This window comes from Mastigoproctus giganteus, chromosome 8 (assembly GCF_048544385.1).
Source record: "Mastigoproctus giganteus isolate SK-2022 chromosome 8, ASM4854438v1, whole genome shotgun sequence".
NCBI classification, from domain to species: Eukaryota; Metazoa; Arthropoda; class Arachnida; order Uropygi; family Thelyphonidae; genus Mastigoproctus; species Mastigoproctus giganteus.
The window spans coordinates 101,757,913-101,772,233 of NC_143582.1; the positions used below are offsets into that span (position 1 = coordinate 101,757,913).

General features: G+C 37.3%; 1 protein-coding gene across 5 annotated transcripts in view; it reads right to left on the reverse strand.

Moving 5' to 3' along the window:
* Positions 1-1,954: 1,954 nt before the first annotated feature.
* Positions 1,955-14,321, reverse strand: part of Sply (Sphingosine-1-phosphate lyase) — a 485,520-nt gene continuing 473,153 nt past the window's right edge. For all 5 annotated transcript variants that reach the window (XM_090378845.1, XM_090378847.1, XM_090378846.1 and 2 more), the window contains one exon: positions 1,955-2,147. In XM_090378845.1, coding sequence (XP_090234971.1) covers positions 2,025-2,147 — 123 coding nt within the window. In that variant the 3' untranslated portion in view covers positions 1,955-2,024. The remainder of the gene's footprint in view (positions 2,148-14,321) is intronic.

A 14,321-nucleotide genomic window follows, 5' to 3' on the forward strand; every position in this document is an offset into this window, starting at 1 on the left:
ATGCACAAGTACCACCTTTGAGGCGAAAGGAATCATACAGCAAATAATTTGGACATCTGAGATGAGCAGTAGTTGAATCAACTGATAATTGAGATTCAGTCAGAAAAAGTACATGGGGTTTGGAAGACTGCAAGTGGAAATGGACATTGTTGAGATTGGAATTGCGACCACATATTTGTGAAATGAATTAGGAAGTCCTTGGGAGGTTTAGATCTTTTCGCAGATAAGCTTGCTCTATTATTTTGATAATTCATGGTGTATTCAATAGTAAGAAAATGTGGGTGGGCCATGCTGTATGAAGTAATGAAATTTTTGGATATGGCGTACATGTGGTAAGAATATACCCAGATCCTTGACATAACGTGGCCTCGACAATGCTCCCCGCATACACACTACTCGGACTCCCTCCAGTCACTATCTGGCAGAGTAGAAGTAGCAAGATTATACACTAGCTGATCCGGAAGCCCCCTAGAGAGTTACCAATAGGTTTGGTCCGGTGTACTGTCTAACGGCCGGCCTGCGAACACCGTTTTAGAGCTGTACCCTCGAAATGTAAGGAATATTGGATCTCGCCACGACATTCATCATAACCTCAAAAGTCATCAATCATACTGCATGATGGAAGAGATAGGGAAGGGTTGGCCGGAACTTAGCTCTAGAAACTAAACATGAGTTCCACCACTTCAGGCCTCCAATAAGCAAAGTGGTGGTATTTCACCGGTTGATGAGAGTCATCTACCACCTAGTACTGCCTGGTAACATAGAGGGACGGCGTTCCTCCATGTGGTGTGGGTGCCACACCTCGACCCTTGCTTATGTTGGTTCACACCTGGGTGGTCACCCACCATGTACTTGTGCATGAAGGTTATACCCAGGATTACTAACAGTCCCACCATCGTGAAGGTGCAAGCATGGAGCAATATGGCCTTAGCCACTGCTCTTAAAATCCTACAACAACAAACAGCTGGAATAAGGAAAAATTAGACAAGCACTTATAACCATGTGAATAATAATAAAAAAAAATTTTTTTTTTTCTTTTTGGTAGATGCCAAGTAAGTTCACTTCCTTGCATCATTATCATGTTTTAATATTAACACTAACATAAAATAAAATGCTATGCTATGTTTTTTTTATTTGTTAAATTTACTTTAAAATGATAAGGGTAAAAAGTGTTCTAAAATAAATTAGTTGTGCTAGTATTTTTTGCTACTTTATTATTATTATTAGCCATATGGTGCAAGGAAGCCTGAGGCTTATTCTGCACCAGCCAAAAAAAAAAAAAAAAAAAATCCTGAAATACCCAGAGAGAGAGAGAGAGAGAGAGAGAGAGAGAGAGAGAGAGAGAGAGAGAGAGAGAGAGAGAGAGAGAAGGGGAATCACCAAGAAAAAGAAGAATGATGATATCCAGCTCAGGACCCTGGGTGTGCCAAGCCCATACTCACCAGATGTGAGCCCCTGGGGTAACAATCATCCATGTGCAACAGACACATGTACAATTTTATACTGTTATTATTCTTGCTGAATAATGACTGTCTATTTTAGGTTCTGTGCATTAAGTATTACACCTTTATTCAAAAAGGTAGTAAATGATGTATAAATTGTACTGTATGTAAGAGTTCTTGTGCACTTGTTAATATTTGATTAAATTTGTTTGACAGCATTACTATGTCATGCCTTGTTTTATAGTTTTATATTATATATATTATTTGTAGGAGTATCCATTTTAATATTGAAATAAAGGATGACTACTAATGGAATCATTTTGAGCAACTTCTTGTTTCTTCCAAAAATACTGAATACTGAACTTTATGTGCAGGTGGAGCACTGATGTTACAGAAAACCCGTATGTCCACTCAGGTGATTAATGAGCATATCACTAAGTATATATCACACAGTGATTACATATTCAAATGTTTATTTGCATTGTATCATACAAAATTTCTATGCTGTAGTTATTAAAAAAAAAAAACAAGAGAAATGAATTTAACGAACAGCATTAATCTTCATTTGTTAATAATATTTTGTCAGTTACAGTCCGAAGAAGTTTTTACACCATTTGTGGTGTAACATGCATCCAAATATGCCCAGCATATTTCTGACACTACTGTCCTATCTGGAATACTTTGAGCCATCCCATATATCGCTGCCTGCAAAAATTAAAAAAAAAAAAAATCATATAATGATAAATACAGCTGCATTTAGTAAACATAAAATTGATATGATTTTAAATGCACTTAATAAAAAAGTGGCTATTCAGGTAATTGTTTTCTTATTTGTTTGTTCATTCTTGTCACAGAATGAACAAACTTTCTTTTATCTAATATCTTCACTTTGGAATGAGCAGCTTTCTTTTATCTGATATCTTCACATTGGAATGAACAGCTTTCTTTTATCTGATATCTTCACATTGGAATGAACAGCTTTCTTTTATCTGATATCTTCACTTTGGCATGTTTTGGTCAGTGAATAGTACTATTCTGGTCATTTTGGAAGTAGCAACTTGCACCTTCAGCAATAATGAAAACATTATCATTAACTGAAAATTTTAGAGGATCAGGACAAATTGCAGAGACAAATTATGCAGACCTAATCTTGCACACAACTTTCTTTTTCTCATATCCTCAGTTAAATTCAGTGGTTAGTGGCTAATGTTTCTGATTCAGTGGTTAGTGGAAACTATTTCTGACCTGTCTGCTAGCATACACTGTTTTAACACATTAATGTTGCAAAAATTTCCAGATTTTGTCAATGTTTACATTTCAGCTTGTAGTAGAAAGGCAGTATAACCTGGAATCATCTTTACATTAGCACCTTCCTGTTAATGTGCATGGATGCAGGGATTTGAGCCCATTTCCTCTGCATACATAAAAGAATTTTCAAAGATAGCTACTGACTGGGGGGGGGGATCCCCCAGTCAGTAGCTAACCAGATTAACCAATATTGATAATCTTGGCAACCAGATTATCAATATTGGATAATCTGGTTGCCAAATATTCCATTATTGTATACTCTGACAAACTGCAGTATTTGTAAGTGACTATTACAGCCATTTTGAACATTCATTCACATTGTCAACTGGGTGTATCAAAACAGCATACTGCAAGTAATCTTTCTGATATAAAATGTTTGGCACATTACTAGATGTGTGGGACACCTCTGTGGGCAGGAGCAGCAGTGCATAGCACATGCTTCTTAATTAGACTGCGGTTAAAGCGGAGGATGCGGAAATGTCAGGGAATGACCACAGCATATCCCCGGAGCAATATGGCTTTAGTTGCAAATGCTCCTAAAAACCAAATAACAACAACTAGATGTGTGAATATAACATGTCATCACACGGGTATTACACCAAGGGATTTTATCCTGGTATGCGTATACTTCGTTAAACCAGTTCACATACCTTGCACATGGTATAACACAACTGTGCATAATTATTCCATGGAGTGATGCCTAGTTGAAAACTGTCATTACTTTGTAAGAGCAACAAAGGGTTGCTCTTATGAAGAAAGGCTTAAGTTTTGCAAATTACATTGTCTGGAGAGTAGGCACCAGCGAGGCGATCTGATTGAGGTGTATAAGGCCTTGAATAGGTTGAGCAAGCTGAATGCTGATAGGATTCTTCCTCTTGCTTAGACTAAGAACCTGAGGGGGCACAGTTCAAATTGAGGAAAGACAAATGTGCCGAAAGTTGTCTTAAGCCAGCGGATGGTTGGTGGAACAGACTTCCATCCCTTGTTGTGGAAGTTGATAGGCTAAATAAATTTAAGGCTCAGCTGGACAGGTATTTTGAATGAACGGAGGGGTGATATGAGAGTGGTTTTTTTTGGGCTGATGCTGCATAAGCTTGCTTTCTTGCATCATATGCCTCTACTAATGCTAATGACCACAATAACAGCAACAATTTTTTCTCCACATTACATCCTTGCACAGAAATGCTATGTAAGGATGTAATGTGGTTATTATTGCTGTGTGAGGCTGTAATTTGAAAGAAAAACGACTCACAATATTCATGATTTCATATCCAGTACAGCTACATGTATGTATAATTGAAGGAAAGAAACTATGAAAAAAGGAACAGAATTTAATTAAAAGATAATTTAACAAAGCATATATAACAGGGCAAAACAATGAAATTATGATGGAAAAAAACATATCAAATTCAAAAAAAAAAAAAAAAAAAAAATAATATATACAGGGTGTCTCAAAAATACACGGGCAAAACTTCAGGAATGAGTTCCTCATACGTAGACATTAAAAATATTTTATATCAACATAGTTCCAGAAACGCTTGGTTCCCGAGTTATTAACCGGAATGTCTTATCTCCCGCAGGTGAATTCCTTCTTCACAAGGTACTGACAGAATCTGGTGGTTTTCCATTCCGACCATGTACTCAAATCAAGAGCAAGTGGATATGTACTTTATGTGCAGTTTGGCGGATGGCAATGCTTTGGAGCCTCACCGTTTGTACCATGAAAGGTTCCCAGAACAAAGATGTCCAGACAGGAAAACGTTGAAGGTATCCATCACTGCCTTTGTGAACATGGGACCTTTACACTTCGTGCTGCCGACAAAGGACGATCAAGATCTACGACTCCTGAAGTAGAGGGGTGGGCCAATTGCCTGGCCTCCATGCCCACTGATTTAAACCCACTAGATTTCTCCTTGGTAGACCATTTCAAGTCATTGGCGTATTTGACTCCAGTAGCTGATGTGGAAACTCTCCGCAATCGAATTGTGGCATCGTCTTCACAAGTCCACGAGATGTCGATGTGAGGCCTGTATTCAGGCAGGAGGTGGACATTTTGAACAATTACCAGCATTAGCATTAGTAGAGGCATATGATGCAAGAAAGTAAGCTTATGCAGCATCAGCCAAAAAAAAAAAACACAGTCCTATTTCACCACTTCATTCGTTTGAAATACCTGTCTAGCTGAGCCTTAAATTTATTTAGGCTATCAACTTCCAACAACAAGGGATGGAAGTCTGTTCCACCAACCAACTACCTTCTGGCCAAAGGCAAATTTCCGCACATCTATCCTACATCAGTCTTTCCTCAATTTGAATTTATGCCCTCTCAGGTGATTATTCTGAGCAAGAGGAAGAATCCCATGAGCATTGAGCATGCTCAAACCATTCAAGGCTTTATACACCTCAATCAGATCACCTCGCCAGTGCCCAGTCTCCAGACACTGTAATTTGCAAAACTTAAGCCCTTCTTCGTAAAAGCAATCCTTTGTTCCATTCACTAATCTTGTTGCCCTTCTCTGTACTCGTTCCAGCAGCTCTACATCCTTCTTGAAATGAGGCCCCCAGACCTGTATACAGTACTCAAGGTGGGACCTCCTTATCCCTGCTAGAAAAATTCCTGTATATCATTGACAAGATACCATGGGCTACTCTTGCAGTCCGTCTGGACTGCTTGGAAAACTTCATATCTGCCTGCACAATTACCCCCAGGTCCTTTTCATTCTCTACCACTGTCAGTGTAGTACCACAGAGTTGATATGTTGCTCTGGGGTTACTGTTTTCCATATGTAGTATTTTATATTTGTCAATGTTAAACTTCATTTGCAACCTCTCTGCCCATCTGCTCAACCTTTCCAGATCCTGTTGCAGCGGCATACTGTGAGTAGTGTCCTTAACAATCTTGCGAACCATTGTATCATCTGCAAACTTGGACATTAAGCTTGATATACCATCATCATTATCATTTATAAATACAGAAAACAACAATGGACCCAACGCTGAACCCTGAGGGACTCCACTAATAACATTAGTCCATAATGAGCAGTGTCCATTGATTACCACTCTGTCTTCTTCCCCTCAACCATCCCTTTATCCATAGCAGAAATTTGCCTCCAATGCCACACTGCTCCAATTTGTGCAGCAGTCTTCCATGTGGAACAGTATCAAAAGCCTTTCTAAGATCTAAATACATAATATCAAAGTTATTCCCTACATCCAGTTCTTTTGTGACTGCATCATAGTATCCAATCAAATTGGTCAGGCAAGACTTTCCCTTAATAAAAATATGCTGTGTGCAAGCTATAACTGAAGTCTTGTCTAGATGATCCTGCAGTGCTTCTTTAACCAGTGTCTCCATTAATTTTCCTGGAACAGAAGTTAAACTCACTGGTCCCTAATTACTTCTGTCAGCCTTTGATCCTCCTTTGTGAATTGGGGTCACATTTGCACATCTCCAGTCTATGGGTACCTCCCCTGAGTCCAAAGAAGCTCTCATTATGGCTAAGAGTTTGCTTACTTCCTTTGCTGCCTCCTTTAATATAACTGGATAGATCCCATCCACCCAGGGTGCTTTTTTATGTTTATCCTCAACAATTTCTCCTCCACTTTCCTCTCAGTTATTACAAAATCATCTAGCTCACTGTCAGAGTTTACTTCACCTCTGGCATTCCCCTTCCTGAATAATTCCTCATGTGTGAATGTAGATGCAAAATACCCGTTTAGTTTGTTAGCCACCTGAGCAGGATCATCAACAGTTGAACCATCAATATGGTGATGTGAACTGTTAAGTGTCATAGCAGACCTTCAAAACTTGGAAATCAAGAATTTTGTTGAACTATGTTGATATAAAATATTTTTATTGTCTACGTATGAGGAACTCATTCATGAAGTTATGCCATGTATTTTTGAGACACCCTGTATATAGCAGTTTTTATTATTATAGACATATGTGTTGAATAGAATAACAAGGAAGTGGAAATAAGAAGGTAGAAAAATGGGGAAGTAATCTAGGGCAGTAAAAGGCAGCAAATGCTAAACCTAAGCAAGCATGGACAATAAAGTAAGAAAAAAATTAATAATAATAAAAATAAGGAAAGAAAGTGAGTGAGACAAAGAGTGATAAAAGGGCGATAGAAGATAACTAATGAGATAACAAGAAATAAATAATTAAAAAATTGACAAAAAGGACGTTGCCATACAACTTACAAAACTGATCAGGATGGCAAGCAAAATAGCAACGTGCGTCTTTGTTTCTGATATAAACGGAAATAAGATAAAGGGAGATAAAATTTTGTGAACCAAATAAAAATTAAAAATTTTGTTAACAATTTCAACTTTGAAGTTATTAATTATTCCCATTGGTTTTCCAATATTCGTAATGTGGTCCACTCTAACTCCATCACTTCCCATTGTGTTAGAATTGCTACCATATATAATAATATAATAATATATAATAATAATACTATGATGCAGTCACAAAAGAACTGGATGCAGGGAATAACTTTGATATTATATACTTGGATCTTAGAAAGGCTTTTGATACTGTTGCACATGGAAGACTGTTGCACAAATTGGAGCAGTGTGGCATTGGAGGCAAATTGCTGCTATGGATAAAGGGGTGGTTGAGGGGGAGAAGACAGAGTGGTAATCAATGGACACTGCTCCTCGTGGACTAATGTTATCAGTGGAGTCGCCCAGGGTTCAGTGTTGGGTCCATTGTTGTTTTCTGTATTTATAAATGATATTGATGATGGTATATCAAGCTTAATGTCCAAGTTTGCAGACGATACAAAGGTTGGCAGGGTTGTGAAGGACACTACTGACACTATGCTGCTGCAACAGGATCTGGCAAGGTTGAGCAGATGGGCTGAGAGGGTGGCAAATGAAGTTTAACATTGACAAATGTAAAGTACTACATATGGGAAACAGCAACCCCAGAGCAACGTATAAACTCTGTGGTACTACACTGACAGTGGTAGAGAATGAAAGGGACCTGGGGTGGTTGTGCAGGCAGATATGAAGTTCTCTGAGCAGTGCAGACGAGCTGCATGAGTAGCTCATGGTGTACTGTCAATGATATATAGGAATTTTTTTAGCAGGCATAAGGAGGTGATTATTTCCTTGTATAAGGCAATGGTCAGGCTACATAGAGTACTGTATACAGGTCTGGAGGCCTCATTTCAAGAAGGATGTAGAGCTGCTGGAACGAGAGAGAAGGGCAACAAGATTAGTGAATTGAACAAAGGGGTGCTCTTACAAAGAAAGACTTAAGTTTTGCAAATTACAGTGTCTGGAGACTAGGCACCAGCCAGGTGATCTGATAGAGGTGTATAAAGCCTTGAATGGTTTGAGCATGCTCAATGCTGATGGGATTCTTCCTCTTGCTCAGAATAATCACCTGAGAGGGCATAAATTCAAATTGAGGAAAGACGGATGTAGGATAGATGTGCTGAAATTTGCCTTTAGCCAGCGGGTGGTTGGTTGGTGGAACAGACTTCCATCCCTTGTCGTGGAAGTTGATAGCCTAAATAAGTTTATGGCTCAGCTGGACAGGTATTTCGAACGAACAGAGGGGTGAAGTGGAAGTGGTTTTTTTTTGGCTGATGCTGCATAAGCTTGCTTTCTTGCATCAAATACCTCTACTAATGCTAATAGCAGTACAGTAGAATGTCGATTATTCGGAATAATTTGAAAGGCTGTGCTTTCTTTTTTTTTTAAGTACAGCAAGTGGCAGTTATAGTGATTACGTACACAAATTGGATTTTGATTCTAATAAGTGAAAGATCGAGTTTACTACCCGTTTATAACAGATTGTACAAACAAAAAGCCCAATAAACCGAAAAGTGCAAATTGTTTTTGTTTTTTGGTTGTGACCTTTAGAATTCTATGTGACCTTCAGAAATGTGCTTTAGAAAAATGTCACAGTGACTACTGGGTTTTCTCGGAAACCACAATTGAGTTTAAGATTAGTTTAGCTCTAGATTCGGTAAGAATAATGTCGGCCTGAAACTGTGCGATTTATTATTTTTCTTAAAGTTTTACAGTAAAATGTAAATGAAATGAAAACGTGTAGTTTAACATTGCAACAAAAAATGAAAATTATTATAATAGAATTAGAAAAGTTGAAAACCTCTCCAAATAGTTTAATGTGGGGACTTAAAGTTGCTGGAGAGGCCTTCATCCTGCAGTGGATTGAAAATGGCTGATGATGATGATGATGATGATGATCCTAAGACTGTTGGTACCCTTTCGATATTGTCAAAATTGTTCAGATAAACCGTTAAGTCAAATTTCTTTGTTTCCACTATCTGTCTCTTTCTGAAATAACAGCTTTTCAATGTCATTCATGGTTTCACCTGTTACAGTAATATATGCAATTTCGTCTCAACTTTTTGTTTCAGGATTTTTTCTGTAGACTGTGGCTGGCAAAAGCTATCATAAATGTCACATAAATGTTCCTTAGCTTTCTGTTTTTAAATATTATCTAGTAATATTTGGTATCTGGGGTCCAGATACATACAAGCTAAAAAAGTCTTGCATTCCATCAAATTTATTTCTCATAGCGTGAAAGAGGTTACCAAAATAGATGAAAATTTTCAATTTTTCTAACTTCCATTTTACATTTCACCCAAGTGTAGTAAAAAAATCAGTTATCATGAGCTGCTTCTATAATATTTTCAGTCTTTTGCCACACACACTGGCTGACAAATGCAATTCCTTTATGGACACAAATAAATCGATGAAAAATTGTTTTTAGCTTCACAAGATGTTGTAACATATTAACAGTGGAATTCCATCTGGTTTCGCTTTCTAGTATTGGTTTTCTACACCCTTCTCTTTTAATTGTATAAGGATAGAAGGGGTTCGAAGCTTTTTCATCACTGTCGTGCTTTAGCCAAGTTTCAATTCATCACGTTTCAGAACATCTTTGACAGCCAATTGCAGAGAATGTGCAGCACAATGAATAGATACCATAATACCCTGAACAAGTAGATCATGGAAATTTTCCTTACATACATTTATATCACTAATCTATAGTCTCAGATTCTTCAATATCTTCAGTATCATTATCTTCCATATCGAGTTTTCCAGATTGTTCCTGAGCAAGTAATTTGAATGACCTTATCATATTAGCTCCATTGTCCATTGATAAAGAATACACTTGTTCTAATTTAATTTCAAATTCTTTTAAGACACTTGAAACTATTTTGCATAAATTACCGCTCATAGCATGATCATTCAATTCTCGCATTGCAAGTGTTTTTAGAACAATCTTGTCACAATCAAAAAATTGTACATTTATTCCCAAAATTGAGCTCTCAAATTGAGTTGAAATATCTGTTTTCAAAGAAATTAATCTGCCCTTCAAAACAGCCGTAAGTTCTTTATGTGAACGAGTAGCTTGTCTACTTATCTCATCTTGAATATTTTGACGATTTATCTGAAGTTTACTACCAAGTCTCATAATAATTGGATTCAGTAATTTTTGGAATCCCGAGTCTTCAAGCAGAGAAAATGGTCTACCATTTATAGTCACTAATTCCACACATGCATCTTGAACTATTTCTGCAGATATTTCAACCGATACAGTTTTTCTAACACTAGATGTAAAAAATTTCATAATAGTAGGTAGCTGTGGAGACTATTTTTGCTTTCTCTCTTAAAACATTCTCATAATCAGTGACATGCTTTCTTTTTAAATGAATGTTTTCCCCTTAAAGTCCATTTTACAAACATTACATTTACTCTTGTCCACGTCACTATTCTAATGAAATTTTTCGTGGAAAGGACGCCCTTTGCTGTTGCCATTCACTGTTATATGAGGGAAGGAAAAACAGAAATAAATATTTATTTTTAAATTGTTACAAAAATAATATTTAAGAGACACGCTAACAAGTTGTAACAACTCAATAAAGGTGAAGTAGGCCAAATGTTTCACGAAAAATGCAACCAAAGTATGTACATAAAACGAACAAAATCATTATCATTAAATTACATAGAATATTCTTTATTTCTTAAATATTACACAGCACTAAACTGTAAATAAGAGTGCATAATCATAGATTAGCAGCAGAGCTACATTCAGTGGCAGATTAAGGATAAGGCCCCCTAGGCAAATTATATCTGGGGGGCCTCCAAAAATAATAATAAAAAAAAAGAATAAAAAATAAATAAGTTAGGTGGCAAATAAATGAAATTTTGTACTTTTGAATTTTTTGCTTAAATTTTCGCTTAAATTAATCAAGATTTTTATGATGTTTACTGAAAACAATCTATTTTAGAACACTATAGGAAAATGCCTTGGCTTGGGGTCCCACGATAAAGCCTGGGGCCCCTAGGCATGTGCCTCATTGCCTTAATGGGTAATCTGCCACTGGCTACATTATTGATCTTTTCTGATCTTATTTGCCACAAAAAAGTGATAAATACATAGATTCCTTCACACCTACTATTTTTCTCTCAAACTAAAAATTGAATAATAAATAAAAAAATTGAATATTAAAAAATTGAATAATAATAAATAAAAAACAAATAATCAATTTTAAAAAATTGAATAATGTGCAAGTTGTGCAAATGCAGCACATTATCATGCAGAAATTCTGAAAAAATTCAGCAATTCTAAAAAAAAAAATTCTGTCAGATGAATTAATGAGGCTCGTGTCATGGGATGCATATAAATTATCAGTCAACACAGAAGCCTATGGCAGTTATAAGCTAGTCGGTAATCAAGTCACAAAAGAGGTTAGGCAGATTACGAGAAATCTTTGGCAAAGGACGCAAAGAAAAACAGAAAAGAGTTCTTTACTTTCGTACACTCTAGAAGGAAGGGGATGAATTAGATTGGTCAACTTAACATAGGATTCGACTATTGATGGTTCTGCTCAAGTAGCTGATAAACCGAATGAGTATTTTGCATCTACATTCACACATGAGTTATTCAAGGAGAGGAATGCCAGAAGTTTCTCAAACTCTAACAGGGAGCTAAGTGATTCTGTAATAACTATGAGCAAATTGGAGGAGAAATTGTTGAAGTTAAACATTAGCAAAGGCACATGATGCAAGAAAGCAAGCTTATATAGCATCAGCCAAAAAAAAAAAAAAAAACCCTTATTTCACCCACCCACTCGCTCCAAATGTTTGTCAAGTTCTACCTTGAATCTATTTAGGCTATCAACTTTTACGACAGATGGAAGTTTGTTCCAGCAATCAGCCGCCCACTGGCTAAAGGCAAACTTTTGCACATCTATCCTACAACCATCTTTCCTCAATTTGAATTTATGCCCTCTCAGCGATTATTCTGAGCAAGAGGAAGAATCCCATCAGCACTGAGCATGCTCAAACCATTCAAGGCTTTATACAACTCAATGAGATCACCTCACAGGTGCCTAGTCTCCAGACACTATAATTTGCAAAATTTAAGCCTTTCTTTGTAAGAGCAACCCTTTGTTCCATTCACTAATCTTGTTGCCCTTCTCTATACTTTTTCCAACAGCTCTACACATCCTTCTTAAAATGAGGCCTCCAGACCTGTATACAGTACTCAAGGTGGGACCTCACCATTGCCTTATACAAGGGGATAATCTCCTTATCCCTGCTAGAAAAATTCCTGTAATATCATTGACAAGACACCACGAGCTACTCTTGCAGACCATCTGCACTGCTCAGAAAACTTCATATCTGCCTGCACAATTACCCCCAGTTCCTTTTTCTCTACCAATGTCAGTGTAGTACCACAGAGTTGATACATTACTCTGGGATTACTGCTTCTCACATGTAGTACTCTACATTTGTCAAGGTTAAACTTCATTTGCCACCTCTCAGCCCATCTGCTCAACTTTTCTAGATCCTGTTGCAGCAGTGTACTGTCATTAGTGTCATTAACAACCCTGCCAACCTTCGTATCGTCTGCAAACTTGGACATTAAGCCTGATATACCATCATCAATATCATTTATAAATACAGAAAACAACAATGGACCCAACTTTGAACCCTGAGGGACTCCACTAATAACATTAGTCCATGAAGAGCAGTGTCCATTGATTACCACTCTGTCTTCTCCCACTCAACTATCCCTTTATCCATAGCAGTAATTTGCATCCAATGCCACACTGCTCCAATTTGTGCAGCAGTCTTCCATGTGCAACAGTATCAAAAGCCTTTCTAAGATTCAAATATATGATACCAAAGTTATTCCCTGCATTCAGTTCCTTTGTGACCACATTATAGTATCCAATCAAATTGTTCAGGCAAGACTTTCCCTTAACAAAACCATACTGTGTTCGAGCTATAACTGAAGTCTTGTCTCTAAGATCCTGCAGTGCTTCTTTAACCAGTGCCTCCATTAATTTTCCTGGAACAGAAGTTACACTAACAGGTCTATAATTACTTTTGTCACCCTTTGATCATCCTTTGTGAATTGGGGTTAAATTTGCACATCTCCAGTCCATGGGTACCTCCCCTGAGTCCAGGGAAGCTCTTATAATTATGGCTAATGGTTTACTTCCTTTGCTGCTTCCTTTAATATATCTGGATAGATTCCACCACCCCAGATGCCTTTCTTGTGTTTATCTTCAACAATTTCTCCTCCACTATACTCTCAGTTATTACAAGATTATCTAGCTTACTGCCAGAGTTGAATACACCTCTGGCATTCCCCTCCCTGAGTAACTCCTCATGTGTGAATGTCGATGCAAAATATTCATTCAGTTTGTTTGCTACCTGGGCAGGATCATCAACAGTTGAACCAACGATATCAAGTGGGCCAATCTCATTCATCCCCTTCCTTCTAGAGTTTACATAAGTAAAGAACTCTTTGCATCCTTTGCCAAAGATTTCTTGTAATCTGCCTTCGCCTGCCTAATCTCCTTTGTAACTTCGTTACAGACCAGCTTATATCTATCATAGGCTTCTGTGTCACATGTTAATTTATATGTATCCCATGCATTTTTCTTCTCTGTCACATGTCTAATTAGTTCATCTGACATCTATTTAGGCCTAAATCTTGAACAGTATTTCTTGGTATGAAAAGCTTAGTAGCTTCCAAGATTAATTCTTTGAATGCTTCCCATTTTGAATTTTCTGTTGGTAACATCATCAGTTGGTTCCACCGTATAGAATTTAAATACTGTCTCAGACCACCATAATCACCTTTACGAAAGCAAAAACCCTTCCCTTTACCTTCAATGGTAGTTACCTCTGAGTAAATTCCACTTCAGGACACTGTGATCACTGCCACCTAGTGGTTCCTTTATATGCAGATTCTTGATGCATGAAGAATCACTATTGATAATCAGATCACTATTGAGATCACTATTGAGAATCACTATTGATAATCCCAAACATGCTGTTGCTGTATAAAACAATCAACCAATAAATCCACAAAAGCCTTGCTAGTGTGTGAGTGACCAACCCACAAATTCCAGTCAATATCCAGGAAATTAAAATCCCCCATTATAAGACACTTTAATTTACTGGCCCACTCTATTTCTCTGCACAATTGGCTCATTATACTCATCAGATTCATTTGGCCTATAACACCCACCTACTCTCATTTTTCCTTTCCCAGTGCTTATGT